The 18,295-nt window shown below is 40.3% G+C and overlaps 1 protein-coding gene across 1 annotated transcript in view; it reads left to right on the forward strand.

Moving 5' to 3' along the window:
* Nucleotides 1–18,295, forward strand: part of LOC117393057 (1-phosphatidylinositol 4,5-bisphosphate phosphodiesterase beta-1) — a 328,875-nt gene that overhangs the window by 286,609 nt on the left and 23,971 nt on the right. The window contains exons 29-32 of the mRNA XM_033991233.2: nucleotides 298–374; nucleotides 1,991–2,080; nucleotides 3,876–3,933; nucleotides 5,248–5,334. Of these exons, the coding sequence (XP_033847124.1) occupies nucleotides 298–374; nucleotides 1,991–2,080; nucleotides 3,876–3,933; nucleotides 5,248–5,334 (312 nt within the window). The remainder of the gene's footprint in view (nucleotides 1–297; nucleotides 375–1,990; nucleotides 2,081–3,875; nucleotides 3,934–5,247; nucleotides 5,335–18,295) is intronic.

The raw sequence follows: 18,295 nt of genomic DNA on the forward strand, positions 1-18,295 counted from the left end.
ACTTTAAGTATTTCACAAAGTTATTTAGTGCAGTATTTGTAAGTAACTGTAATATTTTTTGGTTTTATACTTTTGCAGACCTGAAAAAACTGAACCAAAAAACACAAAATGATCAACTCTGCAGATCCCAGGGCCACACACAGACACACACTCAAGTTACACTTTTTTCCTCAAATTAGGGTCGTTTGATAAAGTTTTTAAACATCAAAAGTGCATCAAGATTTAAAAAATGGCTGAAAAACGGTGGAATAAGTCACATTGTTGTTTTTGTTGTTGTTGTTGTTTTTGTTTTCACAGCTGGTGGAGAAGCTCAACACCATCGCAGAGGAATGTCAGAACGCACAACTCAAGAAGATACGAGACCTCTGCGAAAAGTGAGGGTCACGTTTAAAAGGCCCAAATTACACCTGCATATTTAGGTTCTTCTCTCACATCGAAAACGCTCTGTTCCACCTTGTGATGTCATCATGTGGTGATACAGGAAGTGCTTAAATGACCTACATGACACAAATTTGACTCTTGTGAGGTTTAAGTCGTGTTCTAACGTTGTTTCCTCCTCAAAAACAGACCTGGAGTTGTGTTTTGTTTCATTCACACTTTATTATTAGTCTGTAACATCTCCAAAGCTCAAAACGCTCTGTTCCACCTTGTGATGTCATCAAGTGGTGGTTTTCAAAGTTAGCGGCTCCTTTTACCTTTAGTTTAGTAGAGATTGGCAGTTGGCATTCACACATACACACAAACCTGCAGATTTAGGCTGAGTTTTTCTTCTCTCAAACTGAAAACGCTCTGTTCCACCTTGTGATGTCATCATGTGGTGATACAGGAAGTGCTCCGCTGTGTTTTTAAACTCCACACACCCTCATTTCTAGAATCATTTGGATCATTTCAGGACCTGGAGTTGCTGATCTCGACTGAACTAAAGGTAAAATGAGCTGTTGACTTTGAAACTACCACTTGATGACATCACAAGGTGGAACAGAGCGTTTTTAGCTTTGCAGATGTAACAGACTAATAATAAAGTGTGACTCAAACATGTGAGAATGAAACAAAACACAACTCCAGGTCTGTTTTGGAGAAGGAAACGACGTTAGAACACGACTTAAAGCTACAAGAGTCAGTTTTGTGTCATATGGGACCTTTAAAAGACCAGTGTCATAAGTAGTGGAATTTAATTCCGTGTATTATTATGTAGTATTTACTTTTAAAGCAACACTGTGTAACTTTCTGGAGTCTGATCACGTTAAGGATACAATATTATGAGATTACATTGTGTTCTAACGCTGTTACCTCCTCAAAAACAGACCTGGAGTTGTGTTTTGTTTCATTCACATGTTTGAATGATCCTAGTTTTTTAGTCTTTACACTTGTTTGAGTCACACTTTATTATTAGTCTGTTACATCTCCAAACCTCAAAACGCTCTGTTCCACCTTGTGATGTCATCAAGTGGTAGTTTTCAAGTTAACAGCTCCTTTTACCTTTAGTTCAATAGAGATAAGTAGTAATTCCAGGTCTGAAATGATCCAAATGATTCTAGAAATGAAGGTGTGTGGAGTTTAAAAACACAGTGGAGCACTTCCTGTTTTACCACTTGATGACATCACAAGGTGGAACAGAGCGTTTTCTCAGTCTAAATCTGCAGGTTTGTGTGTTAAACATGTGTGAATGAAACAAAAACACAACTCCAGGTCTGTTTGTGACGAGGAAACGACATTAGAACAGATCAGAAAAAAGTCCTTTAACTTTAGTCTGTTTCTTGGCTAAAATTCCACAGTGTAGCTTTAAGATTATTGGAGCTGCTTTTAATATAGTGGACTCCCCATTGCAAAAAGTCCATTTAGCAACAAGTAGATTCATCTTAACCACATAAAACATCTTGAATCATTTATTGATTTTCACCAAAAGCGTTGTTTTGTTTTTTTTGTTTTTTAAGTTCTGTTTTAATCAAACATTTGTCACGTAAATATATTTAACTTGTCCCTGTTTCAGAGAGAAGAAAGAACTGAAGAAGAAAATGGACAAGAAGAGACAAGAAAAGATCAACGAAGCCAAGTCCAAAGACAAAAACGTGACTGAAGAGTGAGTGAAGTGTGCACCGAATGTCTCCACCCCCCGACCCCTGACCCCTGACCCCTGACCCCTGACCTCACACTCTTTATCAGACTTTATACAGCGAGAGTCTCTACAGTTTAAAACATTTATCACAAAGACACTTAATCAGACTCAGTGTTTCCAAAGAGTTTGACCTGATTCTTGGTGTTTCGTAGTTTTAGTTCAGTAATGTCCCGTAGTGTTGTTTTATACTCGATGTTTTTAACACAGCCCTGGAGAAAGAAAGAGAAAGAAAGAAAGAAAGAAGGAAAAGAAAGAAAAAAGAAAGGAAGGAAGGAAGGAAAAGAAAGAGAAAGAAAGAGGAAGGAAGGAAAAGAAAGAGAAAGAAAGAGGAAGGAAGAAAAAGAAAAAGAAAGAACGAAACAGAAAGAAATAAAGAAATAAAGAAAGAGAAAAAAGAAAGAAAGAAATAAAGAAATAGAAAAAAAAGAAAGAAAAAGAAAGAAAGAAAAAGAAAGAAAGAAAGAAAGGAAAAGAAAGAGAAAGAAAGGAAAAGAAAAAAAGAGAAAGAAAGAAAGGAAAAGAAAGAAAAAAAGGAAGAAAGAAAAAGAAAGAATGAAACAGAAAGAAAGAAAGAAAGAAGGAAAGAGAAAGAAAGGAAAAGAAAGAAAGAGAAAAAAAGAAAGAAAAAGAAAGAAAGAAAGAGGAGAAAGAAAAAGAAAGAAAGAAAGAAAGGAAAAGAAAGAGAAAGAAAGGAAAAGAAAAAGAAAAAAAGAGAAAGAAAGAAAGGAAAAGAAAGAAAAAAAGAAAGGAAAAGAAAGAAAAAGAAAGAACAAAACAGAAAGAAAGAAAGAGAAAGAAAAGAAAAGAAAGAAAGAGAGAAAGAAAGGGAAAGAAAAAGAGAGAGAAAGAAAGAAAAAGAAAGAAAGAAAAGAAAGAGAAAGAAAGAAAGAAAGGAAAAGAAAAAGAGAATTAAGAAAAAGAAAAAAGAAAGAAAAGAAAAAGAAAGAAAAAATTGCAGAGCCATGATCTTCTCCTGAGGACGACACATTTCTTAGAGCTTCATTCAAAAGGACGAGTCTTAATCAACACGACGCCTGAAATACAAAAGTTCAAATTGATTAAAAACATTTATAATCACTGAGAACAACAGAACAAATGTCATTCATAAATTTAAATAAACATTTTTAAATCGTGAGGAGACATAAAGGACACGCCGCGGTGGACAGAGCGACGTGGACGCACAGCACAGTCAGGTCATGTGACTCTGGGGCGTCCGGGGCGTCCAGTTCACGTGTAAAGTCGATGGTGGAGGCGTGTCTAAGGCGAGAGAGCGGCGCTGTGGACGCTCTGTTTGCACGTCCAAAGCGTCAGACTCCTGAATTGCAGCATCGACCAATCAGAGACAACGCTACGGTGATTTAGCGACGTCATTATCCAGAAAAAGTAGAAAGAAATCAGCCGAACACAAGCGGCAACTTAATTACGCACCGAGTCACAGATCCAGACTTCATATGTGTTTTTGAATAACATGTCGTAATCTGCTTTGTGTAATAGAGCACCTTTAAGTACCTGATTAGCTTCTGATTGGCTCGTTGTCGCTTTATTCCAGGGTTTGAAAATGCTTCAGTAACAAAATCAGCTTCCTTTACTCCTCCTTGCAAACCAGTTTTTTTCCCTCTCTGCTTAAAATCTGCCCCTCGCTGTTTTCAAATGAGACGTTTGTGTTAATATATCTATAACTGGGTGGGTGTAGTTTTCACTGTGGCCACCAGGTGTCAGTACAGGCTAAATAAATGTGCTGCTGTTTTGTTTTTCACAGAGAGAAGCTCGAGATCAACAGGTCGTTTGTGAATGAAGTGGTGCAGTATATTAAACGGGTAAGAGCCAAACATGGAAACAACTCATAAATAACACTATGTAGAACTTATCAGGTCTAAACCAGGACTAAACCAGGACTAAACCAGGACTATACCAGGACTATACCAGGACTATACCAGGACTAAACCAGGACTAAACCAGGACTAAACCAGGACTATACCAGGACTAAACCAGGACTAAACCAGGTCTAAACCAGGACTAAACCAGGACTAAACCAGGTCTAACAAAGAACTAGGTCAATCAGACACGGTGCATGAGATACTGAGGGGGAACTAAAGTGGGACTAAACCTGGGCTAAACAAGGACTAGAACAGGATCAGGCCAAGTCAGGGATTAGCCAGGGTCAGGACTAAACCAGGACCAAACCAGGACTATACCAGGTCCAAACCAGGACTAAACTAGGACTAAACCAGGACTAAACCAGAACTAAACTAGGACTAAACCAGAATTAAACTAGGACCAAACCAGAACTAAACTAGGACTAAACCAGAACTAAACTAGGACCAAACCAGAACTAAACTAGGACTAAACCAGGATCAAAAAATGACTGACAGCAGCAGGTACAGAGAGAGGACACAGTTTTACAAAAAAAAAAAAAACAACAACCTCAAAATAACAAAAGAAAAAGAAACTAAAAAACACCTAAAAATATCAAAATATAAATAACTAAAATAAAACTAAAAAAAAAAAAAAAAAAAAACTAACTAAAAATAACACAAATAAAAATTAATAAAATAATAATAATAAAAAAGATGAACCTTGTAGAGAGGGTTAATACGAACATTTAAGACCAAAAATGATGAGTCTGACAGCAGCAGGTACAGAGAGAGGACACAGTTTTACAAAAAAATAAAAAATAAATAACCTCAAAATAACAAAAAAGAAACTAAAAAACACCTCAAAATATCAGAAAATAAATAACTTTAATAAATTTGCAATTTACAAAACTGCTACACATCTCCAGATTTCTCACTTCATATGTCTGAGGTTTTCTGTTTGTGTAGAAATGTAGAAAGTATGAAAAATAAAGAAAAAAAACAAGAAGGTGAGAAGGTGGGTGTATATAAAGATAACTGATTATATTGTGTTTTGTTTGTGTGTGTGTGTGTGTGTTTGTGTGGGGGTGTGTTTGTGCGTGTGTTTGTGTGTGTGTTTGTGTGTTTTGTGTGTGTTTGTGCGTGTGTTTGTGTGTGTGTTTGTTTGTGTGTGTGGGGGTGTGTTTGTGTGGGGGTGTGTTTGTGCGTGTGTTTGTGTGTGTGTTTGTGTGTGTTTGTGTGTGTTGTGTGTGTGTTTGTGTGTGTTTGTGTGTGCAGCTGGAGGACGCTCAGAGTAAGAGACACGAGAGACTACTGGAGAAACACAAGGACATCAGACAACAGATCCTGGACGAGAGGCCAAAGGTCAGTCCTATAAAATATAAAACACAACAAAACACACGACATCACACACAACATAACACACAACATAACACACGACGTAACACACAGCGTAACACACAACATAACACACAGCGTAACACACAACATAACACACAACTTAACACACGACGTAACACACAACATAACACACAACTTAACACACAACATCACACACAACATAACACACAGCGTAACACACAACATAACACACAACATCACACGTAACATAACACACAACATAACACACGACGTAACACACGACATAACACACAACGTAACACACAGCGTAACACACAACATAACACACGACGTAACACACAACATAACACACAACGTAACACACAACATAACACACAACATAACACACAACATAACACACAACATAACACACAACATCACACAGTGTAACACACAACATAACACACAACGTAACACACAACATAACACACAACATAACACACAACGTAACACACAACATAACACACAACATAACACACAACATAACACACAACATCACACAGTGTAACACACAACATAACACACAACGTAACACACAACATAACACACAACATAACACACAACATAACACACAACATAACACACGACATCACACACAACATAACACACAACATCACACAGTGTAACACACAACATAACACACAACGTAACACACAACATAACACACAACATAACACACAACATAACACACAACATAACACACGACATCACACACAACATAACACACAACATCACACACAGCGTAACACACAACATAACACACAACATAACACACAACATCACACAGTGTAACACACAACATAACACACAACATAACACACAACATCACACAGTGTAACACACAACATAACACACAACATAACACACAACATAACACACAACATAACACACAACATAACACACAACATAACACACAACATCACACAGTGTAACACACAACATAACACACAACGTAACACCTGCTTCAGCTAAATCAACATGAATTATGAATATTAATCATGAATTCAATGGATTTTCTGAGTTAAAATGGCTTGAATTTAATATTTGTCTTGATTTGAGTTCATGTGAATTAAGAGTGAAATGATCATGTGACTTGTGATGATGTCATGCTGCCAGATGGGGGCGCAAGAGCTGCATTTGTCTATCGATCACATGAAATATCCAAAAGTTAAACGCACAAATGTGGACCCTGAGCATTTCGATTAATGACAGGAGCCAGGAACTCACGGGAAATGTTAGAAAAATTCAATAAAAAAAATAAATAAAAATCTTTAAAAAATAAAAATAAATAAATAAAAAATAAAAATAAATAAATAAATAAAAATAAATAAATAAACTAATGTGACTACTGGTTTATAATACAGAGTTCAGTTAAAATTTATGATTATTATTTTTTTTTTATATTTAATACAGAAAAAACAAATATATTCTTTTACCACCAGGGGGCAGCGTGAGCCAGTTTTAGCAACAAACATTGTGTAACGAGCAACAATAGACCCACTTCAGTCCTGTGCTCCTTTTATAAACCAAACAAATGAGTTCACTGGGTTCATTTCACTTGATTGTTTCATTCATGTTATGTGGGGGGGGGGGATTTTGTACATGGGAGCTAGGACAGATCTCAAAGCGTCTTCAGTGTGATTCACAATGGCATTATTAATGTGCGAGTCTGTTCACACCTGAGCCACTTTAAGTCTGCAAACAAGAAGCTACAAGAAGTAAATGAGGCGGCGGTGGCTCAGCTGGTAGAGCGTTTGCCCACAGATGACACGGTTGGTGGTTCAAATCCCACCTGAATGTGTGAATGTTTGTGTGGGGAGTTTGAACTTTTTATGAATCGTTTTGGCTGGTGTTTTTAAGATGGATGCAGCTGATGTCATCCATATTCTCTGGGAGTGTGACGCTAACTGGAGGCACTGCTCTGTCTGAAACTCTGTTAGACTTTAATCTGAACTTCACTTTAACACAAACTTTCCATCACCGTAACTCCGCACCCGATTGTGCTTTGTGTAAATACAAACGGCGTCTCAAAGCAGAGGCACGGGGCTCTTTAAATACGTCACTGTCATCACGGTAATGCGCTTACGTCGCCCTCGAAGACGACCAATCAGAGCGCAGGGCCCGCCGGGTTGTTCCAGTCAGTTATTTGATACGTCAAAGTAAAAATAAGGATGGATAGAGGTGTAAAATAGAGGTAGTTGTGTGAATAAAGGCAGAAGTACACGCTGAAACTTCCTTTAACATGGTTTTTAAGGCTAAAAAAAGAAGAAAAAAGTGTAGGTCCTTAAAGGGTTAAACACGTCACAGTTTTTCACTTAGTCGTTCTCACCTTTTTGTTGGAAATCAAACTTCCTAATAGGACCGTGAACTTGCTTCTATGCTTAAAATATCACTTTCTGATTGGTTAAACGTGTTTCCTGGACCCCTCCTCCGTCCCTCCCTCGCTCATAAACACGTCCTCGCCGCAGCAGAGGACACTTTTGGCGGCGTGGCGTTTGTTTTCCACTCGTTCGTCCGTTGTCTTCACTTCACATTCGTTCACTTCAGGCCCCACAGTGTCTCTGCTGATAATAAGAGACACTTGTCCCTTTTGTCTTTGCTGGACGAGTGAATGACCCATGAGCCGTGGACTTGTCTTTGTGCATATTAATGAGCCGCGCGCTCATTTGCATAATCACATGCGCATATTAATGAAGCTAATCACAACACAGACGCTTAATAGAGTTTATAATGACCAGGACTAAACCAGGACTAAACCAGGACTAAACCAGGACTACACCAAGACTAAAGCAGGACTAAACCAGGACTAAAGCAGGACTAATACAGGACTAAACCAGAACTAAACCAGGACTAAAGCAGGACTAATACAGGACTAAACCAGGACTAAAGCAGGACTAATACAGGACTAAACCAGAACTAAACCAGGACTAAAGCAGGACTAATACAGGACTAAACCAGGACTAAAGCAGGACTAATACAGGACTAAACCAGGACTAAACCAGGACTAAAGCAGGACTAAACCAGGACTAAACCAGGACTAAACCAGGACTAAACCAGAACTAAACCAGGACTAAACCAGGACTAAACCAGGACTAAAGCAGGACTAATACAGGACTAAACCAGGACTAAACCAGAACTAAACCAGGACTAAACCAGAACTAAACCAGGACTAAAGCAGGACTAATACAGGACTACACCAAGACTAAACCAGAACTAAACCAGAACTAAACCAGGACTAAACCAGGACTACACCAAGACTAAACCAGAACTAAACCAGGACTAAACCAGGACTAAACCAGGACTAAACCAGGACTAAACCAGTATTAAACCAGGACTAAACCAGGACTAAACCAGAACTAAACTAGGTCTAAACCAGGACTAAACCAGGACTAAACCAGGTCTAAACCAGGACTAAACCAGGTCTAAACCAGGACTAAACCAGGACTAAACCAGGTCTAAACCAGGACTAAACCAGGACTAAACCAGGTCTAAACCAGGACTAAACCAGGACTAAACCAGGTCTAAACCAGGTCTAAACCAGGTCTAAACCAGGTCTAAACCAGGTCTAAACCAGGACTAAACCAGGACTAAACCAGGTCTAAACCAGGTCTAAACCAGGACTAAACCAGGACTAAACCAGGTCTAAACCAGGTCTAAACCAGGACTAAACCAGGTCTAAACCAGGTCTAAACCAGGTCTAAACCAGGACTAAACCAGGACTAAACCAGGTCTAAACCAGGTCTAAACCAGGACTACACCAGGACTAAACCAGGTCTAAACCAGGTCTAAACCAGGTCTAAACCAGGTCTAAACCAGGACTAAACCAGGTTTAAACCAGGTCTAAACCAGGACTAAACCAGATCTAAACCAGGACTAAACCAGGACTACACCAAGACTAAACCAGAACTAAACCAGGACTAAACCAGGACTAAACCAGGACTAAACCAGGACTAAACCAGGACTAAACCAGGACTAAACCAGTATTAAACCAGGACTAAACCAGGACTAAACCAGAACTAAACTAGGTCTAAACCAGGACTAAACCAGGACTAAACCAGGTCTAAACCAGGACTAAACCAGGTCTAAACCAGGTCTAAACCAGGTCTAAACCAGGACTAAACCAGGACTAAACCAGGTCTAAACCAGGTCTAAACCAGGACTAAACCAGGACTAAACCAGGTCTAAACCAGGTCTAAACCAGGACTAAACCAGGTCTAAACCAGGTCTAAACCAGGTCTAAACCAGGACTAAACCAGGACTAAACCAGGTCTAAACCAGGTCTAAACCAGGACTACACCAGGACTAAACCAGGTCTAAACCAGGTCTAAACCAGGTCTAAACCAGGACTAAACCAGATCTAAACCAGGACTAAACCAGGACTACACCAAGACTAAACCAGAACTAAACCAGGACTAAACCAGGACTAAACCAGGACTAAACCAGTATTAAACCAGGACTAAACCAGGACTAAACCAGAACTAAACTAGGTCTAAACCAGGACTAAACCAGGACTAAACCAGGTCTAAACCAGGACTAAACCAGGTCTAAACCAGGACTAAACCAGGACTAAACCAGGTCTAAACCAGGACTAAACCAGGACTAAACCAGGTCTAAACCAGGACTAAACCAGGACTAAACCAGGTCTAAACCAGGTCTAAACCAGGTCTAAACCAGGTCTAAACCAGGACTAAACCAGGACTAAACCAGGTCTAAACCAGGTCTAAACCAGGACTAAACCAGGACTAAACCAGGTCTAAACCAGGACTAAACCAGGACTAAACCAGGTCTAAACCAGGTCTAAACCAGGTCTAAACCAGGACTAAACCAGGACTAAACCAGGTCTAAACCAGGTCTAAACCAGGACTACACCAGGACTAAACCAGGTCTAAACCAGGTCTAAACCAGGTCTAAACCAGGTCTAAACCAGGACTAAACCAGGTCTAAACCAGGTCTAAACCAGGTCTAAACCAGGACTAAACCAGGACTAAACCAGGTCTAAACCAGGTCTAAACCAGGACTACACCAGGACTAAACCAGGTCTAAACCAGGTCTAAACCAGGTCTAAACCAGGTCTAAACCAGGTCTAAACCAGGTCTAAACCAGGACTAAACCAGGTCTAAACCAGGTCTAAACCAGGTCTAAACCAGGACTAAACCAGGACTAAACCAGGTCTAAACCAGGTCTAAACCAGGACTACACCAGGACTAAACCAGGTCTAAACCAGGTCTAAACCAGGTCTAAACCAGGTCTAAACCAGGTCTAAACCAGGTCTAAACCAGGACTCTCATGACGCTCACACACACACATTTCGTGCCGCTGATGTCGTCTCTGCGTCACGTTGTGAAGTGTCAATAATCAGCAGCTCCTTTAACCCGAGTGGCTCAGAGGCGGCCGGGCCCAAACCCATTTTTACCCAGCGCCCCCTGAAGGTCAGACCTGGCTCTGATTGGCTGTGCCCTTTATCTGAGGAGAAGACACAACATACTTTCTCCGTGCTCTGGCCCACTTTGCCTTCAGAGTTCAGAGCTAATGGAGACATAAGTGTCCCCGTTCAAGCTCTCGAGAGTTATAAACATCTCCGTGTTTGTGCGGCATGTAACCCACTCAGACCGCTCCTCAGTGGCTTTGGGAGCTGCCGATTCTATTTTTAACACAGATATTGGCTTGGAACTGTTATTAAAATCATTATTGGTACATTCGGTATTAGCCAAGAAACTGGACTTCACTGTAAACTCACCTTTTTGAGCTACAACCCCATTCTACAGACCGAACGTTCAAATTTCTTTAAACAGATCCGTCAAATGAAACCGACTGGAGGCAAAACGGAGCAGGCGATTATATATTTTCAGATCTCATCGGTTTTTACGTTTTCATGACAAAAATACAAGCGCACGTGTTCAAAGTAGAAACTCACATCTCGTTTTTATTGTTGTTAAACGGCTGGTGTTGAATAATCACAAGCAAGTACAGAGAAATGGGCGGAGACAGGGGATAAATGGAAACAGGAATTTTCTAAGTAGGACAAGACTGGATTTTTCAAACGTGGACGAATGATGAGGGAACAAAAGATTATAAAGTTCGTTTTACATATGTCCTATTTAAACAGAGCCAAAATAGGCCTGAACCTGGACTAAATCTTCTTTAAACCATGGACTAGGGCTATCCAATCTACGGCCCAGGGGCTAAACGCGGCCCTCAGACCTATTTTTGTCGGCCCTCACGCCTCCTCCTTAACTGGCCCAATTGATCGTGAACTATTTTTTACTACAAACTGAACAGATTCTACGTCGATAACCTGAATAACATCACATTGCATTTTGACACAGAACTAAAACTAATCCTCCAAGAGTGTTTGAAATTCCAACTGCGAGAATCATAGCAACCAAAGAGCCAATCCGGAGTGAGGCTGTTGAAGGTAACGCCCCTGAATCGAGCTAGCATTAGCAGGAGCGACTTTGAGGGAAAGAAGGCGCCTGATTTGTCAGTTATTAATGTTCATATCTTGATTTATGGACACAAAAAGGTTGTATATGATGTAAACAAGATCTAAACTTACAGCGAAAGACAAAGTTTAAATCCGTCTGCTGGACTGAACAGATTTAAACTTCGTCTTTTGCTGTGGATCAGATCTGGACGACTGAGGGATTACACAGACGAGATCTAAACCTGTAAAATTCCTAAAAGATGCATGAAATATTTCCAATTAAAATCCACTGTTCTAACCCTCTGATGCGTGAATTATAAAAGCCTTGGTCAAGATTTTTTTTCTGAAGGTTTTTATTCTTCTCAGGACATTGTAAACTGCCTGTAAAAACGAATTAACTTCTTCTTTCTTTTGTAAATATACAGACACATGTTTCTTTTTATGCTTTGAAAAACATTTCAACAATTTTTTGGGAAATTTAAACACTGTATAGGTAAAATGTTTAGGCCTGAATAAGAAAACCAATCAGAGGAAATTTACTTGCAGTTACACCGACTGACCACTGAACTGACCTCAATGGAGAGTGGCAGCAGAGAGCACTCTAGAGGCTGATCTGCAGCTCCAACACATAAACCAATGCATTAAAGAGAAAGTTATGTTTTAGTAGCTGTCCACTGCTTCTTGAATAATGCACAGAAAAGGCTTAGGGCTCAAAATCTCAGCCCCAAATTACCTCCATCACCAGTATTTCTCCAGTGTTAGCATCAGACACCGTGTTAGCCTGTTAGCGCGCCAATGTCAGACTGTAACACACGGTCGATGCAGCGGGAAACGGGAGCATAAGGCGCCCCATCTCTCAAATCCTCAGGTGTGAGTGTGCCGATAATGATCCAATCAGAAAGCCCCTAGGAGACACCTGTGATCCAATCAAAAAGCCTGTAGCTGACACCCGTCTCCAGCGTCGTGCCAAAAACCAATATCCGCTCCCAGTACGAGATGATGTCACGCACACCGAGGTCAGTCAGCGCCGCCGAGACTCCCCGAGGTGCTGGGGCTTGTCTGGTTTTATTACGACGATTACTGTACATAGAAGAGTCGTTTATTGAAAAAAAAAAGTGGTTTATTGATACATTGCGGCTAATGGCATCAACATTTCCTGTGCGTGCAAAGCTAGCTGGAGGTGCTGCCGTGTCTGAAGCTCTGTTACTTTAATCTGAGCTTTGTTTTTAATGCAATCTGAGGAAAAAGAGCTGGATTAGTTGGAATTAGACCAGGAGGTGGCGGAGAAAGTGGCGACAGCGGCTCAGTTGGTAGAGCGTTTGTCCGCCGAGATGAAGGTTAGCGGTTTGAATCCCGCTCTTGACCTAGAAAACATCACTGGTTGCACGTTCAGATCCACTGACCTACAGGTTGCTGGTGCGATCCCAGCTCCCACGGATGAATATTGTCGTTGTGTTCTCGGTGTACGTGGTGCATGAATGTGCGCGCGAATTGGTGAGTGTTTCCTTGACGTAAAGCGCTCTACCGACTGAGCCACTGTCTCCTCTTTCTCTGCCCCTCCTGCTGTACTTCCAACTAATCCAGCTCTTTTTTGCTCAGAGTGCGTAAGAAAAAAAAACTCAGATTAAAGTCTAACTTGAGTAAAACAGCTTCAGACGGAGCAGTGCCTCTAGCTAGCTTGAGTGCCTTGAAAGTAGAAAAGCGCTTTATATAAAAAAGTGACCATTTTCCAAAGCTGAAACGATACAAACCAACACTTTCTCAACTCAATTTGCAAATCACAACACTGCACCAACCAATTCAATATTTTATAAAACTGGCATTTTTAAATTAGCAAAAATAGCACCAGTTCTGCGCGTGCTTAACTGTAGATATTTAGGTCGTTTTTCCACGCACACGAGGTCAAGCTAATCTCCGATCATAAAGAATTTGGAATCGCTGTCCTCTTAAACATCATTAGAGAGCGCCGACTGCTGTAACATGTCGAACCGTCTCCATCCGCCGCCTCCTTAGCGCCTCCTTTGGCTGTGAACGAAGCTCGAAAGTCTGCGCCGCAATATGTTCTACCCACACGCCACACGCCTCTACATGTGCGGAGCCAGATCTGCTCGTCTAAAGAGGCACCGTGGAACTTTTGTAATGTAAACACGCATCGAAATCCTAAGAGAGTGTTTCTAAGGGAAGCACTGGACTTAAAGCAGGATACACACGGGATTTTTGAGGTTGTAGAGTGAAATGCGTTGAAAAAGGTTTAGGTATTTTCGTTTTTTTTTTTCATTTGAACATTCTTCCATCTTTGCAACTTTACTTTTTCAAGCAGTTACAGAACGTTTTCCTCATGAAGTAACGTATGTACCGGAGTAACTTTAACATCACAGACTGTGTAAAGAAGTGGACGAAGTGAAAGTGACGTCACCCACAGCGTCCAGCTCCAGTCAAATGAAGCTAATCGAGGCTAGCAGTTATAGCGGCGAATTTTGAGGCGAGTTACATATTTGGAATTCCTGCCAGGAGTATCATAGCAACCAAAGAGCCAATCAGCCGCTGGTTTAGCAGGGAGCGGGTGCTTAGCAACGCTGTCAATCAAACCTGTTGCTAACGCTAGTGGGAGCGACCTCAGAGAAAGAAGGCGCCTGATTTGTCTGTTTTTAATGTTCATGTCTTGATTTACAGACACAATAGTGAAATAAAAACCCCAGGATCATGTAGAGGGTTAATACGAACATTTAAGACCAAAATGACGAGTCTCACAGCAGCAGAGACAGAGAGAGGACACAGTTTTTCAGTGTAAAGTGAATCGATGGAGCAGGAAGCAGCTAGCAGGTTAGCCATGTCCATTTATATAAACAGTCTACGCTTAACCCCCAAGTAAGTTAAATAGTTTGAATTCATTAAAGTGAAAGTTTGTGACAGAGATACTGATTCTGAGCAATTTACTTTTGTGTTTAACTAATTTGTAGACAGAAATACTGCCAGAATGATCAAAACTGGTAAAAAGCATGGAGCGCAGAGCTTAGAGGGTCAGACACGTACAACAAAATATCGTCAAGGGCAGTTTGTGTTCCCTGCTCTCTCAGCCCTTGACCCTTCTGTCCGCACGCAGTTTAATCGCCAGAGGCTCAACAGATAAAGCAAAAAACAAGCGGGGACATGGGACAACCTTGTCTCGTACCACAGTGCAGTCGGAAAAAGTCGGTAAAATATTGAGCGTTTTCCCTGACACCTAAGTGAAGAATAGCGTAATCCGGGACATTCATTTATTTAAGACTTTATGAAGATGTAAAACAAATAATCCCACTCCACTTGATTAAATACTTTTCCAGCGTCAACCGATAAGGCTACGCTATCCGCCAAAGTTAATCATACAACCAAATATTGCCCCCAAATGTCTCTTTAGTTCCGTGTTCATCTTTCCTGGTTAAAATACACTATCCCAGCTCGTGTCATGCCTCGCGTATTGCACAAGAGGGCGCCCTGAGCTGTCGTCATGGAAACTGAGGTCTCTTTTACCCCCTCCCCTCTGCGCTCCTGCCCTCTCCTCAACAAAAAAAAAAAAAACACGTCTACAATCTGTTCAATTTGGATCCGAGTCCTCGTGACGCCATCGTAGAGCCGGAGTCATAAGGTGGAGCAGGTGGGAGGAGGACGCATGCTGATGGAAAATCTATACGAGGCAATCTCCAGCGTCCTCCTGTTTTTAGTCTATTTCTGTCTCGTGTGTACAGTACAGAGCTCAAAAAAAAAACCCAACTATGCCATTTTTGTGTAAACTGGGTGAACTTTCAAACTTTCAGGAGCATTTGACCCATTCTTTAGTGCCACTGGGGCTGATCTTGAGCTCGTCTTGGTCAGGACCAACTTCAGCTGGAGGATTTTACCCGTTGCGCTTTTGTTTTTTGGTCGATTTGAAACTGGAGTGCTCAAAGGAAACCCAAACAGACACAGAGAGAACATGCAAACCTCTCACATAAATAATACAATCCACTTTATTTCTACAGAACGTTTCACAAACAAATGCAGTTTCCAAAGTGCTGCACAAATACATTATGAATAAGAACAAATAATTAAGTAAATCAACATTTAGACTAGAATAAAATAGCAAAAATAAAATAATAAATATGTGTATAAAAGCAATAAAACAATTACCAATAAAATCAAATAAAATAAGCAAATAAATTCAATAGGAACAAATGAATAAAAGACAGACGACCATACGACTCATGCAGAGGTAAAAACAAAAAAACAAACAATAAAATCTTAAAATCAATTCTAAAATGAACAGGGAGCCAGTGCAAAGACGCAACAATTGGAGCGATGTGTTTATGTTTTTTTATTTCCTGTTAAAAGTCGGACAGCGGCGTTTTGTACTAACTGCAAACGATAAAGTGCATTTTGGTTAATTCCTACATAAAGGAAATAAAAGCATCACACGCTCGAAATCCGAAAAAGATAAAATAGACTTAATTTAAAGTAAAGTAAGTCATTTTAAATAAAGCTCTGGGGATCGAACCTGGAACCTTCTTGCTGCGTAGCGTGAGTCCGAGCCGCTACTAAAGTCACTACAGAATTGCACAAGTTAGTTTTATCTGACAGTTATTTAACACATTTAATTTTTTTTTTGTGAGGGGCAGAGTAGACCCAGTGCTGTGTCCATTTATACATATATTGAGTCTGTGATGTGACATTTATAAACATTTATCACATTAACGTCTCCACTGGTTTAATATCAGGCAAACCACACAAAAAAAAGAAAAGTATTTATTAGATTTGAGATGATTAAAAACTAGGATTCTGTGCAGAGCGTGTCTTTATTTTGTTAAATGAAGGTTAAACTGGTAAATTGGGGTCCTTGGTCGTAAATTGGAGCGATGTCTTTTTAAAACTCAACTCTACTCACTGTATTTTTCAACAGTTTTTCACAAATTACCTTTTGAATGACGCAAAACTATGATTAATATTTACAGTGTTTTTTCTTTTTAAAGGTCCTTTACTGCACAGAATCATTTCTATACATATATTTTCACGAGCGCACAAGGTATTTAACTTTAAAAATAAAAATAATATCTCATTCCCTAAAGGTAATCAAGTCAAAATTAACTCTTGTGAGCTTTAAGTTGTGTTACAGAGCTGTAGCGTCTAATGCCATATCGTGGAACATTTTGTCTTGTTTTAAATATTGAAATCAACAGTTTTAGTGAGTTTAGTGTATCATGTTTAGTATCTGTGGAGACGCACTATGTCACTTTTCCCCGGGGGGTCCACCATCTCCCTGTTTTCATGAAAATGTTGTTGCTTTTGCCTGAAATGTTCCGTAGTATAGCATTAAAGTATCTGTCTTTCATTCCGCTGTGGGTGTTTTTATGGGTCATTTTTGAAAAACACTCCTTGTCGCTGTTGCCGAAGATCTAACCTGTAACTTGGTTGTCGTGGTGCTACCTGCTTGTCTCCATGGAGATAGGTGTGTTTTAATGCCAGACTGTGAGACATTCCAGGCAATAACATCTCCACAGTACGGAGCCCCACAGATGATGGAAAGGAGAAGAATAATATTTACAAAAAAATAAATTAATTGAAAAATGTATTATCTTGGGATCGAACGAGAAATTACCTTGAGGGAACGAGATTTTATTTTGAGGAAATTATATAATTATCTTGAGGAAATTACATCATTATTTTGAGGGAACAAGACATTATCTTGGGGGAACGACATAATTATCTGGAGGGAACGATATATTATCTTAAGGGAATGTGATATTACCTTGACGGAACGACATAATCATCTTGAGAGACTGAGGGGAGGGGACATAATCATTTCTGTACATATATTTTCACGAGCGCACAAGATATTTAACTCAAAACATAAAAATAATATCTCGTTCTCTCAAAATATTAACGTCATTCCCTTGTGATAATTAACTCGTTCCCTCGAGATAATATGGTGTGGGAACGTGACATTATCTCATGGCCACGCGTTAATATTATATTTTGCAAATGTCCTATGCCGGGCTCCGTACCACAGATACAAGCAGGTTACATAGTGCACCTTTAGCGCAACGAGTGAAGAGAACGCCGCTAGGTTAAAGGGGCTAACCATCGCCATGACGACAGCCTGTAGTATCTCGTTACCTTCTCTTATTCTTTTCGTCCTTTGATTGGCGCCTCGGTTCTGCATAAATAAAACATTCATTCATTCGCCGCCGCGCTGTGACGTGAAAAGCAGATTGGCGGCGAGTTTTGGGCTTCCCTCCCGCTATTTCCGCTCACGCCGTTCATTACGTATGCTAGCGGTGTACCCACACACGTGCTAATGACGCTCTCTGGGGCCCTGCTCTGTCTGAGGAACTTTACAAACTCCATCTGGAACTATCCACAGGGGGACCCATTCCACAGGCGCACGCACCGCCGGGGGACACAGTTCACAGTCGCGCGCTCCTGTTCTGTCAGACTGGAGACTTAGATAAACAGGAAAGACCAGATGTTTTAACATAAATGTCGCGGCGG

Source organism: Periophthalmus magnuspinnatus, chromosome 24 (assembly GCF_009829125.3).
Source record: "Periophthalmus magnuspinnatus isolate fPerMag1 chromosome 24, fPerMag1.2.pri, whole genome shotgun sequence".
Taxonomy (NCBI): Eukaryota; Metazoa; Chordata; class Actinopteri; order Gobiiformes; family Gobiidae; genus Periophthalmus; species Periophthalmus magnuspinnatus.